At 35.8% G+C, this 20,074-nt stretch overlaps 2 protein-coding genes and 1 pseudogene across 6 annotated transcripts in view; 1 reads left to right on the top strand and 2 right to left on the bottom strand.

Annotated features, from left to right (window-relative positions):
• Positions 1 to 8,412, bottom strand: part of LOC138332893 (ras GTPase-activating-like protein IQGAP1) — a 125,870-nt gene extending 117,458 nt beyond the window's left edge. The window contains exon 1 of one of the 2 annotated variants that reach the window (XM_069280901.1): positions 8,102 to 8,412. In XM_069280901.1, the coding sequence (XP_069137002.1) occupies positions 8,102 to 8,159 (58 nt within the window). In that variant the 5' untranslated portion in view covers positions 8,160 to 8,412. The remainder of the gene's footprint in view (positions 1 to 8,101) is intronic. The other variant, XM_069280900.1, reaches the window with a different exon arrangement.
• LOC138332896 (protein FAM81A-like) overlaps positions 1 to 20,074 on the top strand; it is a 57,311-nt gene that overhangs the window by 17,981 nt on the left and 19,256 nt on the right. The window contains exons 1-2 of one of the 4 annotated variants that reach the window (XM_069280903.1): positions 8,521 to 8,575; positions 12,005 to 12,209. The exons of 1 other annotated variant lie outside the window; for it this stretch is intronic. The gene's annotated coding sequence lies outside the window, so the exon portion shown is untranslated. Of the gene's footprint in view, positions 1 to 4,014; positions 4,054 to 8,486; positions 8,576 to 12,004; positions 12,210 to 20,074 lie in introns of those variants that run through there. 2 more of the 4 variants (XM_069280905.1, XM_069280902.1) reach the window with 2 other exon arrangements.
• On the bottom strand, positions 9,568 to 19,761 carry LOC138332894 (protein FAM81A-like; annotated as a pseudogene).

Below are 20,074 nucleotides of genomic sequence, written 5' to 3'. Positions count from 1 at the left end.
TTGTTTATGTCCTGTATCTGTATCTGTTGTTTGTTTATGTCTGTATCTGTTGTTGTTTATATCATGTATCTGTAGCGGTTTTGTTGATGTCCTGTATCTGTAGCTGTTGTTGTTTATATCCTGTATCTGTAGCTGTTGTTGTTTATATCCTGTATCTGTAGTTGTTGTTGTTTATGTCCTGTATCTGTAGCTGTTGTTGTTTATGTCCTGTATCTGTTGTTGTTGCTGTCCTGTATCTGTATCTGTTGTTGTTTATGTCCTGTATCTGTATCTTTTGTTGTTTATGTCCTGTATCTGTATCTGTTGTTGTTTATATGTCCTGTATCTGTAGCTGTTGTTGTTTATGTCCTGTATCTGTAGTTGTTGTTGTTTATGTCCTGTATCTGTAGTTGTGTATGTCCTGTATTCTGTACTGTTGTTTTATGTCTGTATCTGTAGTTGTTGTTTATGTCCTGTATCTGTAGTTTGTTGTTGTTTATGTCCTGTATCTGTAGCTGTTGTTGTTTATGTCCTGTATCTGTAGTTGTTGTTGTTATATGTCCTGTATCTGTTGTTGTTTATGTTGTTTCTGTATGTTGTTGTTATGTCCTGTATCTGTTGTTGTTTATGTCCTGTATCTGTATCTTTGTTGTTTATGTCCTGTATCTGTATCTGTTGTTGTTTATGTCCTGTATCTGTATTGTTGTTGTTTATGTCCTGTATCTGTTGTTGTTTATGTATCCTGTAGCTGTTGTTGTTTATGTCCTGTATCTGTAGTCTGTTGTTGTTTATGTCCTGTATCTGTACTGTTGTTGTTTATGTCCTGTATCTGTAGCTTGTTGTTGTTTATGTCATGTATCTGTAGCTGTTGTTGTTTATGTCCTGTATCTGTAGCTGTTGTTGTTTATGTCCTGTATCTGTTGTTTATGTCTGTATCTGTTGTTGTTTATGTCCTGTATCTGTTGTTGTTTATGTCCTGTATCTGTTGTTGTTGTTTTGTCCTGTATCTGTTGTTGTTTATGTCCTGTATCTGTTGTTGTTGTTTATGTCCTGTATCTGTAGTTGTTGTTGTTTATGTCCTGTATCTGTATGTTGTTGTTTATGTCCTGTATCTGTTGTTGTTTATGTCCTGTATCTGTTGTTGTTTATGTCCTGTATCTGTAGTTGTTGTTGTTTATGTCCTGTATCTGTATCTGTTGTTGTTATGTCCGTATCTGTATCTGTTGTTGTTTATGTCCTGTATCTGTTGTTGTTGATGTTCTGTATCTGTTGTTGTTTATGTCCTGTATCTGTTGTTGTTTATGTCCTGTATCTGTATCTGTTGTTGTTTATGTCCTGTATCTGTATCTGTTGTTGTTTATGTCCTGTATCTGTTGTTGTTGTTGTTGTTCTGTATCTGTATCTGTATGTTGTTTTGTTCTGTATCTGTACTGTTGTTGTTTATGTCTGTATCTGTACTGTTGTTGTTATGTCCTGTATCTGTATTGTTGTTTATGTTTGTATCTGTATCTGTTGTTGTTTATGTCCTGTATCTGTATCTGTTGTTGTTTATGTCCTGTATCTGTATCTGTTGTTGTTTATGTCCTGTATCTGTTGTTGTTTATGTCCTGTATCTGTTGTTGTTTATGTCCTGTATCTGTATCTGTTGTTGTTTATGTCCTGTATCTGTTGTTGTTTATGTCCTGTATCTGTTGTTGTTTATGTCCTGTATCTGTTGTTGTTTTTATCCTGTATCTGTATCTGTTGTTGTTTATGTCCTGTATCTGTATCTGTTGTTGTTTATGTCCTGTATCTGTATCTGTTGTTGTTTATGTCCTGTATCTGTATCTGTTGTTGTTATGTCCTGTATCTGTATCTGTTGTTGTTATGTCCTGTATCTGTATCTGTTGTTGTTTATGTCCTGTATCTGTTGTTGTTTATGTCCTGTATCTGTAGTGTTGTTGTTTATGTCCTGTATCTGTTGTTGTTTATGTTGTATCTGTTTATCCTTATGTCCTGTATCTGTTGTTGTTTATGTCCTGTATCTGTTGTGTGTTTTTATGTCCTGTATCTGTTGTTGTTTATGTCCTGTATCTGTATCTGTTGTTGTTTATGTCCTGTATCTGTTGTGTTGTTGTTGTTTATGTCCTGTATCTGTAGCTGTTGTTGTTTATATCCTGTATCTGTAGTTGTTGATGTTCTGTATCTTGTTGTTGTTATGTTCTGTATCTGTAGCTGTTGTTGTTTATGTCCTGTATCTGTAGCTGTTGTTGTTTATGTCCTGTATCTATAGTTGTTTGTTGTTATGTCCTGTATCTGTAGCTGTCATTGTTTATGTCCTGTATCTGTTTTACGTTTTGACCATCAACTATAAATGGATACTATCATTTTTTATCCTTAAGCTTTATGCCAGTAAGAATTTTTAATTTTAAAGTCACAATATCCGTATGTCTGATTTTTTTCGTGATATAGAAGAATTTTTTGTTTTTTAAATCCTGTTATAAATCATGCAGAGATAGGACTAAATTCAAGTCAAGATGGACAGTTACAATTCGGAACAATCAAAATAAATATTGAACATAGCTAAGTGGGTCCCACTTTTACCGCAGTAAGTCAATATTCTAATGTCGTTGCTGAGAACACCATGTGACTATCGTAACTAAGTAACATCTTTCTGAACTTTTCCGATAATGAGTGATGAACTCTCTGAATTCCGTTTGGCAATGATTATAATGTCTCTCAACAACTGCTGTACTAAAGTTATTGAGAAATCAATATCAATATTCTTTGATATTGCTTAATTCAAACTACATTTACAAATACTAACAATATCAGAGTCAAATCCAACTTGACTTTTTGCTGTTAGTTACGTATAGTGCGACTTTCATGGTTTGGATTGGAAGACTTAGTTACTTTATATATACAGATACAAAATAACTCCATTAGCTACTTGACAAACTCCTGCTCTACATAAGAATTAAGCAATATTGCATGCCGCTTCTCACAAAAAAAGCAATACACAAAATATGTTCCAGAGTACTATGACCTTGACCTTACAATCTGGTTCTACGTTTTATATCAGAGAACGTAAGTGAATTGATCAAATGTTGATGTAAGATGACACTGTGACAGACTTTTTCTGGGCCTTAATTTGCTCTAGTTGGATTTCTTCTCAAGTGTTTCCTGTAGATAATGATCTGTACAGCTTACCAACAGGGTGGCACTGCTTACCACTGGACCGCTATGTCAAGTCAAAATGTTTATCAAAACATAGCTTTTAAATTTACATTATCATGAGAACCAAAACAAATACACATATCCATGCATATATTAAACCAAAAACCACTTGTTAACATGTACGTGTGTATATACGTACACGATATGTATTGTAGAAATACACGTCTGTATATTTAAAAGAAATATTTTGAACTTTACATAAATTTCGAAGTTCCAACAGCGTACACCATATAGGGTTTTAGCTCAGAAATCAAAACATGGTCTCATTTGTGAAATCAAATTTAGTAAATCTGACAAATAAAAACCAATTCTCTGTCAGTCATGCTTAATTAATCATGTATAATTTTATAATTGATGGTAAAACATAATTTTAATGCATTATCTTAGTAGATGTATTCCATCCTATAAGCAATGCTTTACTCTTGATATGTAATGTGTGTAAACCTGTGGCTGGTGTTTTGTGCATCAGACATTTCACTAGTACCTGATCAGGAGCTTCCATATATATATATATATATATTTGATCCATAGATTTCCGTTGATATAAATCATGTCATCGTGCTCTCGTGTATATATATAATATACATCTTTAATTAATAGGGCCTAGTTTGGATTGATGAACATCGGTACTTGCAATATCAAAATGATTGTTGCATGTACCTGGAAACTCACAAATATTTTCCTGGATCGAGGGGGGAGGGGGGAGGGGGGGGGGACTATGTAACCCTGTTTATGACAAATGCTAGCTGCACATGATTTGAATATCCAAGGTCCTGGGGTTAATCCTTGTTTGTTTTTTGTTTTTTCTAATCATTCAAGGAAAGCCGGAGTATCCAGAGAGAAAACCACTACCCAAAAGTGAGTACCTGGGGTGGCCCACATTTAATCCTTTATATGGAGGCCACAATCTAAATCTGTCTTGTGTTTGATCTGTTACTGACCTACAAATGTAAGTACATATCAAACCTCTCTACAAAGACCATCCAAGGGATAAATAAAGTCTTTCTAGCCAAGTCATCTTTATACACAGGTCAAAATGAAATGGGCCACTTGAGACAATAAGCCAAGGTGATCATATACAGCAGGCTGTCATTATACAGAGGTCTTCACTAGACAGGTCTTACTGTACAGGTTGTCATTATACAGAGGTCTTCTCTAGACAGGTCTTACTGTACAGGTTGTCATTATACAGAGGTCTTCTCTAGGCAGGTCTTACTGTACAGGTTGTCATTATACAGAGGTCTTCTCTAGACAGGTCTTACTGTACAGGTTGTCATTATACAGAGGTCTTCACTAGACAGGTCTTACTGTACAGGTTGTCATTATACAGGTCTTCTAGAAGGTCTTACTGACAGGATGTCAGGATTATACAGAGGTCTTCACTAGACAGGTCTTACTGTACAGGTTGTCATTATAGAGGTCTTCTCTAGGCAGGTCTTACTGTACAGGATGTCATTATACAGAGGTCTTCACTAAATAGGTCTTACTGTACAGGTTGGCATTATACAGAGGTCTTCTCTAGGCAGGTCTTACTGTACAGGATGTCATTATACAGAGGTCTTCTCTAGGCAGGTCTTACTGTACAGGTTGTCAATATACAGAGGTCTTCACTAGACAGGTCTAACTGTACAGGTTGTCATTATACAGAGGTCTTCACTAGACAGGTCTAACTGTACAGGTTGTCATTATACAGAGGTCTTCACTAGACAGGTCTTACTGTACAGATTGTCATTATACAGAGGGCTTCTCTAGGCAGGTCTTACTGTACAGGTTGTCATCATAATGCAGAGGTCTTCACTAGACAGGTCTTACTGTACAGGTTGGCATTATACAGAGGTCTTCTCTAGGCAGGTCTTACTGTACAGGTTGGCATTATACAGAAGTCTTCTCTAGGCAGGTCTTACTGTACAGGTTGGCATTATACAAATGTTTTCACTAGACAGAGGTCTTCTCTAGGCAGGTCTGAATGTACAGGCACTAGACAGGTCTTAGTTATTGCACAGGTTGTCATTATACAGAGGTCATCATGATCACTAGACAGGTCTTACTGTTCAGGCTATCATTATACAGAGGTCTTGACTAGGTAGGTCTTACTGTACAGGTTGTCATTATACAGAGGTTTTCACTAGACAGGTCTAACTGTACAGGTTGTCATTATACAGAGGTCTTCACTAGACAGGTCTTACTGTACAGGTTGCCATTATACAGAGGTCTTCTCTAGGTAGGTCTTACTGTACAGGTTTGCATTATACAGAGGTCTTCACTAGACAGGTCTTACTTCACAGGTTGTCATTATACAAAGGTCTTCTCTAGGCATGTCATACTGTACAGGTTGGCATTATACAGAGGTCTTCTCTAGACAGGTCTTACTGTACAGGTTGTCATTATACAGAGGTCTTCTCTAGGCAGGTCTTACTGTACAGGATGTCATTATACAGAGGTCTTCACTGAGGCTCAGAGGTTACTGTAGGTTGTTTATACAGAGGTCTTCCACTAGACAGGTCTTACTGTACAGGTTGTCATTATACAGAGGTCTTCACTAGACAGGTCTTACTGTACAGGTTGTCATTATACAGAGGTCTTCTCTAGGCAGGTCTTACTGTACAGGTTGTCATTATACAGAGGTCTTCACTAGACAGGTCTTACTGTACAGGTTGTCATTATACAGAGGTCTTCTCTAGGCAGGTCTTACTGTACAGGTTGTCATTATACAGAGGTCTTCACTAGGCAGGTCTTACTGTACAGGTTGTCATTATACAGAGGTCTTCACTAGACAGGTCTTACTGTACAGGTTGTCATTATACAGAGGTCTTCTCTAGGCAGGTCTTACTGTACAGGTTGTCATTATACAGAGGTCTTCACTAGACAGGTCTTACTGTACAGGTTGGCATTATACAGAGGTCTTCTCTAGGCAGGTCTTACTGTACAGGTTGTCATTATACAGAGGTCTTCTCTAGGCAGGTCTTACTGTACAGGTTGGCATTATACAGAGGTCTTCTCTAGGCAGGTCTTACTGTACAGGTTGGCATTATACAGAGGTCTTCACTAGACAGGTCTTACTGTACAGGTTGGCATTATACAGAGGTCTTCTCTAGGCAGGTCTTACTGTACAGGTTGGCATTATACAGAGGTCTTCACTAGACAGGTCTTACTGTACAGGTTGACATTATACAGAGGTCTTCACTTGACAGGTCTTACTGTACATGTTGTCATTATACAGAGGTCTTCACTAGACAGGTCTTACTGTACAGGTTGGCATTATACAGAGGTCTTCTCTAGGCAGGTCTTACTGTACAGGTTGTCATTATACAGAGGTCTTCACTAGACAGGTCTTACTGTACAGGTTGGCATTATACAGAGGTCTTCTCTAGGCAGGTCTTACTGTACAGGTTGTCATTATACAGAGGTCTTCTCTAGACAGGTCTTACTGTACAGGTTGGCATTATACAGAGGTCTTCTCTAGGCAGGTCTTTCTGTACAGGTTGTCATAATACAGAGGTCTTTTCTAGGCAGGTCTTACTGTACAGGTTGGCATTATACAGAGGTCTTCTCTAGGCAGGTCTTACTGTACAGGTTGGCATTATACAGAGGTCTTCTCTAGGCAGGTCTTACTGTACAGGTTGGCATTATACAAATGTTTTCACTAGACAGAGGTCTTCTCTAGGCAGGTCTGAATGTACAGGCACTAGACAGGTCTTAGTTATTGTACAGGTTGTCATTATACAGAGGTCATCATGATCACTAGACAGGTCTTACTGTTCAGGCTATCATTATACAGAGGTCTTGACTAGGTAGGTCTTACTGTACAGGTTGTCATTATACAGAGGTCTTCATGAGGCACTCTCAATACTGGGGACTGCTTGCCAGCTGTCAATTAAAATTTGCTAGTTTACTATGCACATGACTTTTGCATTTATAAATGCATTGCTTATGTTATAATATTGAATGTGCACATTTGCATGTCCAGATCTAGACAGGGGTGTGGTTAAACTGCATGGGTGAGGATTAGGCAATGACGCTGAGTGTTCATAGCGATAACTGAACAAAAACAAATTAAACCATACTGCTATAGATGAATGAGGAATTGATGAAATCAAGGTGTTTGAAACCTGATAAAGTTGTTGTTTACTGTTAAGATGTGTGTTTGTAAAACTCCAGACTGACTCATGGTTAACGTGCAGTCTGCGGTCACCTGACTCACATATGGCGAGCTGTCAAGACAGACCAACAGGGTACTCTATTATATAACGTCTGTGTACACCTGTTGAGGACTGGGTATCGAGGCTTGTTACCTGTTATGCTCAAATCATACCTGGATTTTTATTTATAGTCAAGCAAACCTGTGTATGGAAATTACAGAGACAACGGTGAACCATAGCTTTAAATAAAATTAGCATTTAATGACTTACAGAACAATCCACATTGTGACTAGCATTGTTATAGAAAATTTTCAATGTATCAGCTGTATATATATACATGCAGCATGTGTTTCAAATAATACACAACCACCATCAACGCAGTCAATCTTTTATCCGCAGATGTATGTAGAATAGAACAATTTTCAAAATAAAAGTTTTACAATTATATTTTGATTTGATATGGAGTTGATGTATAAGAAAAGTGTAGCATTATATTTTAATAAAAAAATATTATATTGCACAACCTATTTAGAATTAAATGCATTTAAGGATATTTCTTATTGGACTGTAAATGTAACTGTGGTGATCCATGTGTAACGACCTGTAACCGGTGACATGTGTCCGTTGATTGATTTGTTTACAATGTTGAGTGGCAGGTAGAGCAGCTTCAGGCAGAAGTCCTGTGTCCGCTCTAATACACAAACCAACACACACACATGCGACATCACTTAGAAAGCAAAGACGATGAAAATGACCAACAAACTTACATCTCAGTCTCTCCCTGGGGCCGGGGATTCCATCGGTTACCTCCATTTCAGACGACATCGTGTGTTGATTTCAGTCACACACGTTCATCAATATCTTACGACTGCAAGTCCGCCAAAATAGTAATACACAATCTTCCTTTGAAACAAAACACTTATTCCCAAGTAAATGACATTAACCCAAAATTGAACGATATGTTAGTCCCTCACTAGTGGTATAATCCAACTGCTCGACAATGGTTTAATAATCCTGACGCATAGCGAAAACTACACATTGTTTTACATCCTTTTCTCCTGTTGTCGTGTGTACAGTCGGTTGAATGAGGCGCGACCCGCAAAGTTCAAACAATTTCCGCGGGAATTGTGGGTATGTTAATATGACCTTCTACCTTTGACCCTTTAGTTCTTCGAACACTCACCAGAAGGCGCTCACAGCAGATTGTTTACAAATGGCGACGACCGTGAACTGAGCAACAGGTAAACTATCGATTAAATGCTAATGGTGACATCATTTCTATCTAGTATACTAATTGTGATGTACGCAGTCAAAGGAAATCTCAGTTTATATAAAGGAGTTATCACGCTGTTGAATTTATAACAGCAATTTTCGGAATGACGATGAAAACGCTGAGACTGGTGCGTTGCCAAGACATGTTCAGACTGTGTCCAACAAATATTGTGAAATATTCTTGAAGATGCAATTAACGCTTTGTTTTTTTATTTATTAAACCTTTTCATGTTGTATGTTTAAATGCCCTATATTTAGTTTACATTCGAAGAGTGCACGTTTTCACTAGATTAAGACAGTTTTTCTATAGCGTTCCCCTATCAGAAGAAACTTTTATTTTTCGTAACTTGCCCCTAATAATACCCTATCCACATTAACTTTTGATAAATTAGTACAATATTTTGTCTGCATGTTTTTCAAAGTTGAATTAAATTTTGTTTAAACAATCATCTTAATTTCATAGATATAGCTTACACGTTGTTGCCATATAGTCATTTACAAAGCAGCAGCTGCTGACACATACAATATTTAAAAATGTTTTTTGGTAATGTGCAAATTGAGTCTTTTTCGTATAGGATTTTAAGTAGTAATCTGTGAATAGCTACTGAAGTTTTTGTTTTTTGGGTTTTTTTAGGGAGGGGGGTTGTGGTTGTAATTTTCAGAAGACTCAATGCAAATGAATAATGGGCATTATTAGTTTTAGAGCTTTGAGAAAGATTTAATTTTAAGTATACTGTACCAGATTTTTTCAATGTAAAAAATAGATGTGAAAAGAAAACAATATAATGTAATGAAATAGCACAATATAAAATTTAATGCAATACATTTATGTTCCAAACATTAAAAAATAATAGGAAAGGTGCACTTAATATTTTTTAACAATTTTTGGTTAGATATTTCAAAAAAATTCATTCAATACATTCCTGCCAAAACAATATTTTCACTGTAAGAAAAATGCCACATATATTTTCACAATAAAACCTTAGCTTATATTTCACTCTGAAAAATGTAATAAAGAGAAAAGAATGTTTTTAGCTGCACATATTTCAAGAGGAAAATGTACTTTTTAAACCAATGAAAAAGGTACAGGTTCTAAAGATGCTACACTTCTGACAAATGGTATTTTTTCACTATCAGTAACAGTATAAGACAAATTAGTATTTTTATTCAGTTATTTAGTTAGTGCTTTATACCATTTACTACTGTTGCAAAGTTTTAGCGTCTTATCTTACTACATTATTATCTTTATGTGTACCTATGTCAGTCAGAGAGTCACTTATGATTTGTTCTGTAATGTATTGACAATTTGACAGGTCTTGTATTCAATCAATAATAAATCTCAAAGACTTAATTAGAGGGGAGATAACTCATATACTTATTGTGTCCTGAATCTATACCCCTGTAATCAGAGAGAAAACATAATCATTTTCATAAATAAAATAGTTTTTATTCATATTTAGTAACATACAGTTCACAGTTGTATAAGTAAAGTAATTGTGAATATCTGTTCAGTCAGCTTACTGTCATCATCTGGAAATCTTGCATAAAGAAGGCACACTACCTTTCTGAGCCAGCTTTTAACTTTTAAAATGGTAATGTAAAACAAGAGCGTCAGTTTTGTAGTGTGTTAATTTTCATAAAGCAGATCGTTGTATGTTTCTCGCTGTCGTCCTAATTACTGCACATTAGTTGACTTTCACTTTGCCAGATAGCAAAACAGCAAAATTAGTCTTCAGTACTAACATATATATTACACAGAAAATCTTGCATTTGTTTGGTGTTGTAAATTTATCTTTGGCTATCAATATATTTTCTTATGTTATAACTGTTTTTAAGAAACTTTCATGTTTTGTTTCGGAAAGGTAGTGGGTCTTATGAATAATAAATAAACAAAAAGTATGTTAAAAATAAATCATAAAAAATGAATTCTGATGATGAAAATAATGTTTTATAAAATCTTAAGACAGATTTAGATAGAAACAAATGGCAAAAAGTAAATATAGCTACATAGATATTGATTTGATATGTGAAGCATGCCTTGTACCTGAAGCAATGAATCAATACTAATCTATTTTAATCAAAAATAATTTCCTGACATGGAACTGGTGGTTAGTGAGGTTGAAATTTTACTGTACATTTAGAAATTTTCATTCTATTCATCAGCAGTTGAATTTGACTTTAGTTTGAAACCCTGTGTGAATTTCTGATACCATACTAAACAAGGACTACCAGTTGTCGTAATTGTGAGATATCTTTTCTCAGTCTGTCCTCTAGTAACTTTTGTTTTCCTTCGAGAACTGTTTTGGCATTTGATATGCTGTCATGGACAGAAGTAAATCCTTCACGAAATTCACGTTTTGATCTACCGATCTCATCCTGGAGCTGGCGAGAGTGAACTTCAAGTCTATGTATCATTCGCTTCTCTACATGCTAAAAGTAAAAATTAACTGCTTTAAATGGCAAAAAGTGTTTTATCTTTATGGTTTTTATAGTTAATTATTTGCTGACATCAAAAATGGGGAAAAAAAAGTAAAGCCTTTAAACTACAATGTACTATTATATTCTAAATTGGTATTTAAAACTAAACAAGAGTTTTGTAGTTTACTTCAAATTTTACTTCATATTTTTAGTTTTCTTAACCAAACAAGTTGAAAATTATTTTTGAAGCAAAGAAATTTAACAGTTATTATTGTTTGATAAATGTAAAAGATATTCAAATGGAATTAAAGCGTAAACAAAATCAGAAATAGAAATAGTATAGCTATACTTCAATGTTTACTATACTATAAAGAAAAACAAAATAGAGTTATTTCCCTTTCTCCATAGGATTGCTTCAATGAAAATTGCACTAACAGATCTGCACCAGTTTCCTTTATGAAAGTTTACTGGAGTTTGAGGGTTAGAAGTTGTATGTCAGTAAAATATTTGTAGTGGGGCAGACTTACCGCCTGTAAATCACGTAGAATTTCCCTGTCCGCCTGGACAACCTCTTCCAGACGGTGAAGGCGAGTACTGAAATTATTTGCTGTTTCTCCCATTGACCTCTCTAGACGATTCTGTCATGGGAAAAAAATTTGTTACCAGTATTCTGAAATCATTGACCTACACAATTCTAATGAAATATTTTACAGAAAATGTCAAATGATTTTTTGTGTGTGGTACACTATGAAATCAATAAGTTAACATGTACATAACATTATTGATTTCTGAACCTATTGGACTCAGCGTATGTATTGATTTAGCTTACCCTGTTGTAATATTTTCATATTAAACATTCATGAAATAAACTTGCTGCTATCAATAAAAAGCTCTGATTGAAGCCAGAAACACCACAAGTAGGGAAATCTTCTTTAAAACCCTTCCATTTTGACCTGTAATCAATATTTATTGTCACACAGGTTGTGGGACTCAGTGTTTGAGTGTTGGACCTGTAACCTTATGCTATGGAGATCTCAGGTGTGGTTTGAGACTCTCTACTTTTCATTATTCATGGCTCCAAGAAAACTGAGAAACAGTCTGGTCTGTTTTGTAAATGACTGGTCCTGGGGATGATCTTACTTAGCCCTCATCGCTACTGAGGAATAACATGTATCTTATCTCTTGGTAAGTAATACAGAGACTCACTGAGAGAGGTACTACTACTGGCTGTAACGATGTGACCATCCCACAAAGTAACTGTTCATCAGTTGGTAACTCAAGGGCACAGTGGATTACAATTATTGGGAGTGATTGTTATTCTATAGGGAGAGATTGCTATTCTATAGAGAGATATAACTATTCTATGGGGAGTGTTCAATATTCTGTAGGGAGAGATTGCTATTCTATAGGGAGATATTGCTATTCTGTAGGGAGGGATTTCTATTCTATAAGGAGATATTGCTATTCTGTAGAGAGATATTGCTATTATGTTGGGAGGGATTGCTATTCTGTAGAGAGATATTGCTATTATGTAGGGAGGGATTGCTATTCTGTAGAGAGATATTGATATTATGTAAGGAGGGATTGCTATTCTATTGGGAAGGATTGCTATTCTATAGCTGAGATATCGCTATTTTATTGGGAGAGATATCTATTTTTTATTGCTATAAATGTAAAATTTGATTCTTCATATAACATTTTTGAAATGCCATTTCTTCCAATTTCAATCGATTCATTTAGAAAGGTCAAGACATGTGCTTAATTGTAAAGTGTTAGTAACATAAATATTCTAATGACGTTAAATAGCATTGATTCAAACTACCTATCATATTAGCATTCAATCAACAGATTAAGCCCCATGGACCTTTTCTCCAGAACCATGAGTAGTTCATTCTGACTTCTATGTAAATAGTAGGCCATTCACCTGGTGTATAAGGAAATTTATAAAATATGTAAAAGGGTCTGGTGTTGAAGAAAAGGAGTATGGTTGTGAATTATTAATGCTGTCAGAGTCTATGATGTTCCACAGGAAACGTTTGTAAGGGGAATTCCTTCTAAGTATTACCCTTTGTAGGTCAGGCAGCCAGGCTGTCCTAAAACACAACCAGTGTACTCAACTCATCATCTGAGATATTTAACTGTGCTGTCAATTTCCATTAGATGGAAAAGTTACTTAACTATATACATATATAAATTTAAAGGTAAGGTAAGCATTTTGTTGTTGTTTTCTAGTTTCTAAGATGCAAATGATTTGGTATTTATGTATTCATATTCCTATTTTTCCTATATGTGTTCATATGAATGGTTTTAGTTACAGGTATCTATTTAAGTCAGATAGGGGAGACAACTCATTACAATATTTAGATCTTTGAAGGGTGGTTACTATACATACTTAAATCTAAGAAAGATGCTGTTTAATTTAGGGGGTGGACAACTATTAACTGTGATATCTGTTTGTGGTTCTAGAATGACTGTATTAGATTTAAGAGGGGATAACCACCATAACGTTTACATCTACCAGTAAAAGGTGATTAAGGATGATAGTGCTAAAGCGTTTTTATTTCAGTTAGGGGATATAACTCACCTAAACAGTGTTTTGTATATTTATTCATGTTAGGGGAGATAACTCACAAGAAATGTTTTTGTATAAAGTTAGGGGAGATAATTCACCAGAACAGTGTTTTGTATATTTATGTCGGGGGAGATAACTCACCAAAACAGTGTTTTGTAAATTTATTCATGTTAGGGGAGATAACTCACAAGAAGTGTTGTTGTATGGTGGCAGTGTACAGTCATTTTTGGACAGGTCTGCTTTTTGTGGTTTTGTGAGCCTGTAAAAACCATGGTAACCAAATTTGTTTTTTTTGAAAAAATGCAAAAAAATTGGGATTTTCAACCCAAAATTACACCCCTTCTAGGAGAATTTTTTTTTCTTGAACACAGTTTAAAACCAAGCATCACTGCCGTGATAGCGGAACTGAGCCTATTTCGACATAGTTATATCATTAAACTTTTGAGCAATCTTACCTCGTACCCCGGCTATCGATTTCTGCTGCTACAGTATTGAGTTTTTCCATCTTAGACACACATTTGGATACCCTCTAAACCATTAATCTCGAACCCATTTTGGGGAATTTCTTTATGCAAATGTGAAGCCTGCATATAATTCTCTAGATTGAATTCACCAATTTTAGGACATATACATTTTTTTTTTTTTTTATGCATAGAATATAACAGGGGCTTTCTGCTTAATTAAAAATCTCACCCATGGCCATTTGGTCTTACTGTACACCGCTACCTTATATTTAAGTTAGGGGAGATAACTCACCAGAACAGTGTTCCATTCCTCAGTTGCTTTGTTCATCATGGCAGTGAACTTGAGTTCCATGTTGTGTTGTTGTGAGTCCATGGTCATTCTGTGAGATGTCATGGCATTTCTCACTTCTAATACCGCTGTATTGTTCTTCTCGTCCAGTATGGCTATCTCCCTATTTGCACTTTTTTTAACATGACCAAGTTCACTCATTTGTTGTGTCCGGTCATCCTTTCTAACTCAGCTGTAATGGACAGCATCTGGGATTGGAGAAGAAAATTGCAGATTGTGAAATGGGTTTTGACGCTATAAGGATGCAACAGCAAGATTTGGTTCAATCATGAAATAAATTGTACGGTTCAAAATAAATACAGGTGATAGTGTTCTGCATGTGAACCATGTTTCGAATCTTTAGTTTACCTCTGCCTCGAGTCGATGGATTTTTTCTGTGAGATTCTCCTTTAAGTATTGTTGTTCCTTTGACACAACATTGATATCATTAAAACAGTTTCTGATGTCGGAGGAATGTCTTATGAGGCTGGCATCACATCTCACGATTCTACTGCGCAGGTCTTGTAAACTTGTGACGTTGTGAACTTCAATCTTCCCCACAGCTTTGTTTGTCCCAACTACGGCGGTATCTCGTAGTCGCAGTTGTTCTTCCTGCTCCTGTTCAAATAGAAAGCCCAAAAAATTACAGTTTTGATGAAAATTAAAAAACAACAGTGTAAAAGTGTTGAGGTGATGAGGGCCAATCTCTGAATGAAAAGTAGCCAGAGTTCTGTAAACATACATGTTTTGATGTACCAAATATTAGCACAAAATGTATTTTGAATATGTAGAGTGCCATGGTATATTTGTATACTCACCATAGTTGCTCTATCAAACCTAAGACTTGCAGAAAATACAATTAGCACCATTATAACAGCTACACTTACAGCAATATCCTGACTTAATCTCTGAACAATGGTGGTAATATAACGTAGATGGTTCTGTAACAGATAGCGAGTGTTGGCCTCAATCCGGTCATCTTTGGCTCGGGCAAGACTGTCGATGAAATCATCACGATTTTGGAAGGCTTTCTCAATCAGATTTTTGGTCATGGCTTGCTGCTGGTTGAGGGCATCTGCGACTTGTTGTTGTTGTGACAACACCTGATTTTGTGTCATCAAAGCTTGGGAGACTTTACTCTCCAGGTGTTCGATACGTGGGCTAAAGGTTTTGGTCTCAACCTGTACATGTTTACGATGGGGGCTGCCCACACTAATAGCATTATAGTCCTGTTCCACGACTTCATAGTTTTGTGTCCTGGATTCGTCTGGTGATATGGGTGGAAGGGTTACTCTGTATGACATGGTGTTTTCTGTAACAGATTAATATACATCAGATGTTTGATACAATGTCGTGTCCTCCATCAAAGAATCAATCTTACTTTAGACCAATTTTTTTTCGCATACAATTAATTTTTTCATGAAATTTTGCGATCCATGTAAATTCGCGAAAGTTTATATCATGAATCACCATCTATATCATATTTATTGATATAAATTTCCATTCAAATTTTAAATCCTCAAATTTTAATCTTTGCAAACCTTTCTTGAAATGAGAATCACAAAATTTTATAGCCGTGAAGGAAAGTTGGTAAAATGATTGCCAATATTAGACTTGTAATTTTATACATACTGTATTGATTTTTCTTCTGAAGTATTATGTAATCTGTGAACAGTCATTACATTGTAAGACTGTAGATTACAAGAACACATATTTAGTATGTGTATTTTTAACACATTGATATTATTGTCAGTAAAATGACCAAGTTTATGTGACTTTAAATGGCGACATTATATATCCTACTTTATATGATTGATGCATACTATAATCATCTAAGATGGCAATGTTTGTTCAGTCAAAAAATCGATAACCTGATAAAGAAGACAGTTGTCACTATTTATTTCCTTTCTCACTCGTGTGGACTTTTCATTCTTGTCTAAATCTATGGTGTGAACATTTTGGGGAAACGATATTTAGATCTTTTCTCTCTTTTTTTTTTTAGGTTACCTAAGACGAAGTCTCATGGTGACCTATTCTAATCACCTTTTGTCAATCGTCGTGCATCGTGGGATGATAAACAATTTACATTTACGACTTCTTCGAAACCACTGAACCAAATCTAATGAAATTTTGCAGAAACCTTCTATGACCATAGGTCAATCAAAATTGTGAATTATATGGTCACCACCCCCCAGGGAGTTGTGGGTGGGACCAAAAGGGTTAAAATTGACTAAAATTTCAAAAAATCTTCTCCGCTCACAGATATGGTAGAGTCAAATACTCTTCATAGATAGAAAGGTCTTAAGGTCCTTTACAAAATCTGTGAATTATATGACCCTGGGGTCTCAGGTTTCCTCTTGGGGAGGGGGTTAAGTTTACTATACATGTAGTTTATATAGGGAAAACACATGTTTTAGCATTATTTGGTCATTTGTAATAGGAAATAAGTCAAATGTTGTCAGAATTATCAGTATGAAATTGCCATTGAATCCTATTAACAAGTTTTCAATGAATGACCCCCCCCAGAGGCCTTAAGGGGTGGGGTCAAATAGGCTAAAACTTCAAAAATCTTCTTCTGAAATTCTGGAAGTGGTAAAATTGATCATTATTGTGAATTATATGACAATTATATGACACTGGGGTCTCATGTTTTCTCCTGGGAAGGGAGGGGAATTTACAGGAAGAAACATAATTATGAACATTATTTGGTCAATTTTCATAGTACAAGAGTCAAATTTAATTACAATTATTAGCCTGAGATAAAGCATTTTAACATCCATATCGGTCCTTGCTGACCCCCTGGGGGACCAAAGGGGTAGGGCCAAACAGGGTCAAAATGACTAAAATTTCAAAAAAATCTTCTTCTTAGTTCACAGGTTTAATTTGATGGAAGCAAATACTCTTTATAGATTAAAAAAATATGTCTTTGTTTTATTCTCTATCCGAACTCAGGTGACCATTAAGGCCCATGTTAAGGCCCATGGGCCTCTTGTTTCCTATAAGAAATCTACTCCTATGGAGAACTCAGGTGACCATTAAGGCCCATGTTAAGGCCCATGGGCCTCTTGTTTCCTATAAGAAATCTACTCCTATGGAGAACTCAGGTGACCATTAAGGCCCATGTTAAGGCCCATGGGCCTCTTGTTTCCTATAAGAAATCTACTCCTATGGAGAACTCAGGTGACCATTAAGGCCCATGTTAAGGCCCATGGGCCTCTTGTTTCCTATAAGAAATCTACTCCTATGTAGAACTCAGGTGACCGTTAAGGCCCATGGGCCTCTTGTTTCCTATAAGAAATCTACTCCTATGGAGAACTCAGGTGACCATTAAGGCCCATGTTAAGGCCCATGGGCCTCTTGTTTCCTATAAGAAATCTACTCCTATGGAGAACTCAGGTGACCATTAAGGCCCATGTTAAGGCCCATGGGCCTCTTGTTTCCTATAAGAAATCTACTCCTATGGAGAACTCAGGTGACCATTAAGGCCCATGTTAAGGCCCATGGGCCTCTTGTTTCCTATAAGAAATCTACTCCTATGGAGAACTCAGGTGACCGTTAAGGCCCATGGGCCTGGCCTCTGTTTTCCTATAAGAAATCTACTCCTATGGAGAACTCAGGTGACCGTTAAGGCCCATGGGCCTCTCTTGTTTCCTATAAGAAATCTACTCCTACTATGGTTTTATATTAGATATCGTGGGAAGTGTTTCTGTACTTATTATGAACATGTGTTTTGTACTTCCAAGGGCGAAAAGTAAGATCTGATGTCCTCTACACAGATTTTAATTCCACTGTTCAAACATTGGTATAAAGGGGGACAATAACTTAATCAAATTCAATATGAAAGTCTTTGAAGACAGAATGTTGTGCCCTTGTACAAACTGTAGGATGAGTCTGTACTCAATATCGTACAAGGAGAGCTGAGATATAGATATGATCTATAGAGATAGGTATATTGTTAGGATACTAGAGAGTCGAGATATAGATATGATCTATAGAGATAGGTATATTGTTAGGATACTAGCTGTGTTCATGGTATGTTTTATCAGACGTTTTATTAAACATTGATATTTCACACTTTTAAACTTAGAAGGTACATACTTGATATACTACTATGTAGATTTTGTGTACAGTACATGGATGTTATTGATACAAATATAATGTCATGTTTATAATATCACTATTGCTCAATCTTGGTGGAAAAAAAGAGTGTCCTATAATTTATATGTGAAATTATTATACTTAGGTTCTACAGTAGAACACATATTGAAGATTTTGAACAATGGGAAATCTCTTCAAATTATCCAGATATCAATATAACCACAGAGAAAGACGATGTTTATGTGTGACCAGGGATTATAATTCATTTCAAATAAACAGTATTTCAGTATAACCAATTTCAAATGAAGTGAGTTCCAATGTACATTTATATTGTTATATAGTAATTGGATTCCATGATGGGTGTTTTTAAGTTTCTGTTGTTTTTTTACATATATATTGTTATATAGTAATTGGATTCCATGATGGGTGTTTTTGAGTTTCTGTTGTTTTTGTACAGGACACGTGCCCCCTGTTTGTATGATGATTGAAGTAGTAACTATAGACAATGTGTAATCTGTCATGGAGATATCAAATGATCGTAACTGGTGGAAATACCTGTAACACATGTTATGTCATCATGTAGCAATAAATTACTCTATTATCACGACTATGTAGGCGATAAACAGTACATGTTACTAACTAATTAACTAATTATATATATAAATTTAATGAGGGAGTGGAAGAAAGCTTAGGGGCCACGGTGGCCGAGTGGTTAAGATGCCTCGACATATTACCACAAGCCCTCCACCTCTGGGATGCGGGTTCGAATCCCATGTGGGGCAGTTGCCAGGTACTGACCGCTGGTCGGTGGTTTTTCTCCGGGTACTCCTGCTTTCCTCCACCAACAAACCTGGCACGTCCTTACATGACCCTGGCTGTTAATAGGACGTAAAAATAAACAAACCAAATGGAAGAAAGCCCATGTGTCTGGGTAATACAGTCAATCACTGATACCATGGACCAACTGACCAGACACTTGACCACATTGACCAGTGTATTTGGCAATGTTTCTAAAAAGAAATTTACTTATATCGAATAGCAATAGATTTGAAAAATTTCAAGTAAAAATGCATCAGATATGAATATTTCATCACTGTAATTAAGAAAACTGGACTTAAGATTTTGAAATATGTTAGTTCATCATGAACTTACCCATGAAGTAGGTCCAACCTGTATCATATCTCTACACATTACACAGATAGTGATAGGAATGCCAGTGCCATGCTGCCATGTTAAACATGTTGTAAGGTCGGTGTTTAACAGGTTCACACATCGGTTGGCCTTTTAAAGAGTTCCACTCAATATAAGTTAAATACCTATCGACACTTACTCAGCTATTCAACATTATAAAAGATTCCCTAAAGAATGAGCCTTTCAATCCCCCACTATTTCTCTGCAAACTCATACATCCATGATAAAATGGTGGACATTCAGTTTTTGTTGTTTATTGTCATTTTGGTGAAAACGATTTAAGATTATGAATAATTAGATTGCTTTTATTGAAACCATTTTAAAATCAACGACGTGAAATCCAATCTCTAGTCATTATAACAAAATGTAATTGAATTTTTCGGTGTTGTACATCTCT

This window comes from Argopecten irradians, chromosome 10 (genome assembly GCF_041381155.1).
Source record: "Argopecten irradians isolate NY chromosome 10, Ai_NY, whole genome shotgun sequence".
In the NCBI taxonomy this organism is placed as follows: Eukaryota; Metazoa; Mollusca; class Bivalvia; order Pectinida; family Pectinidae; genus Argopecten; species Argopecten irradians.
The sequence above is the reverse complement of the archived record's forward strand: the minus strand, read 5'-3'. Positions and strand labels throughout refer to the sequence as shown.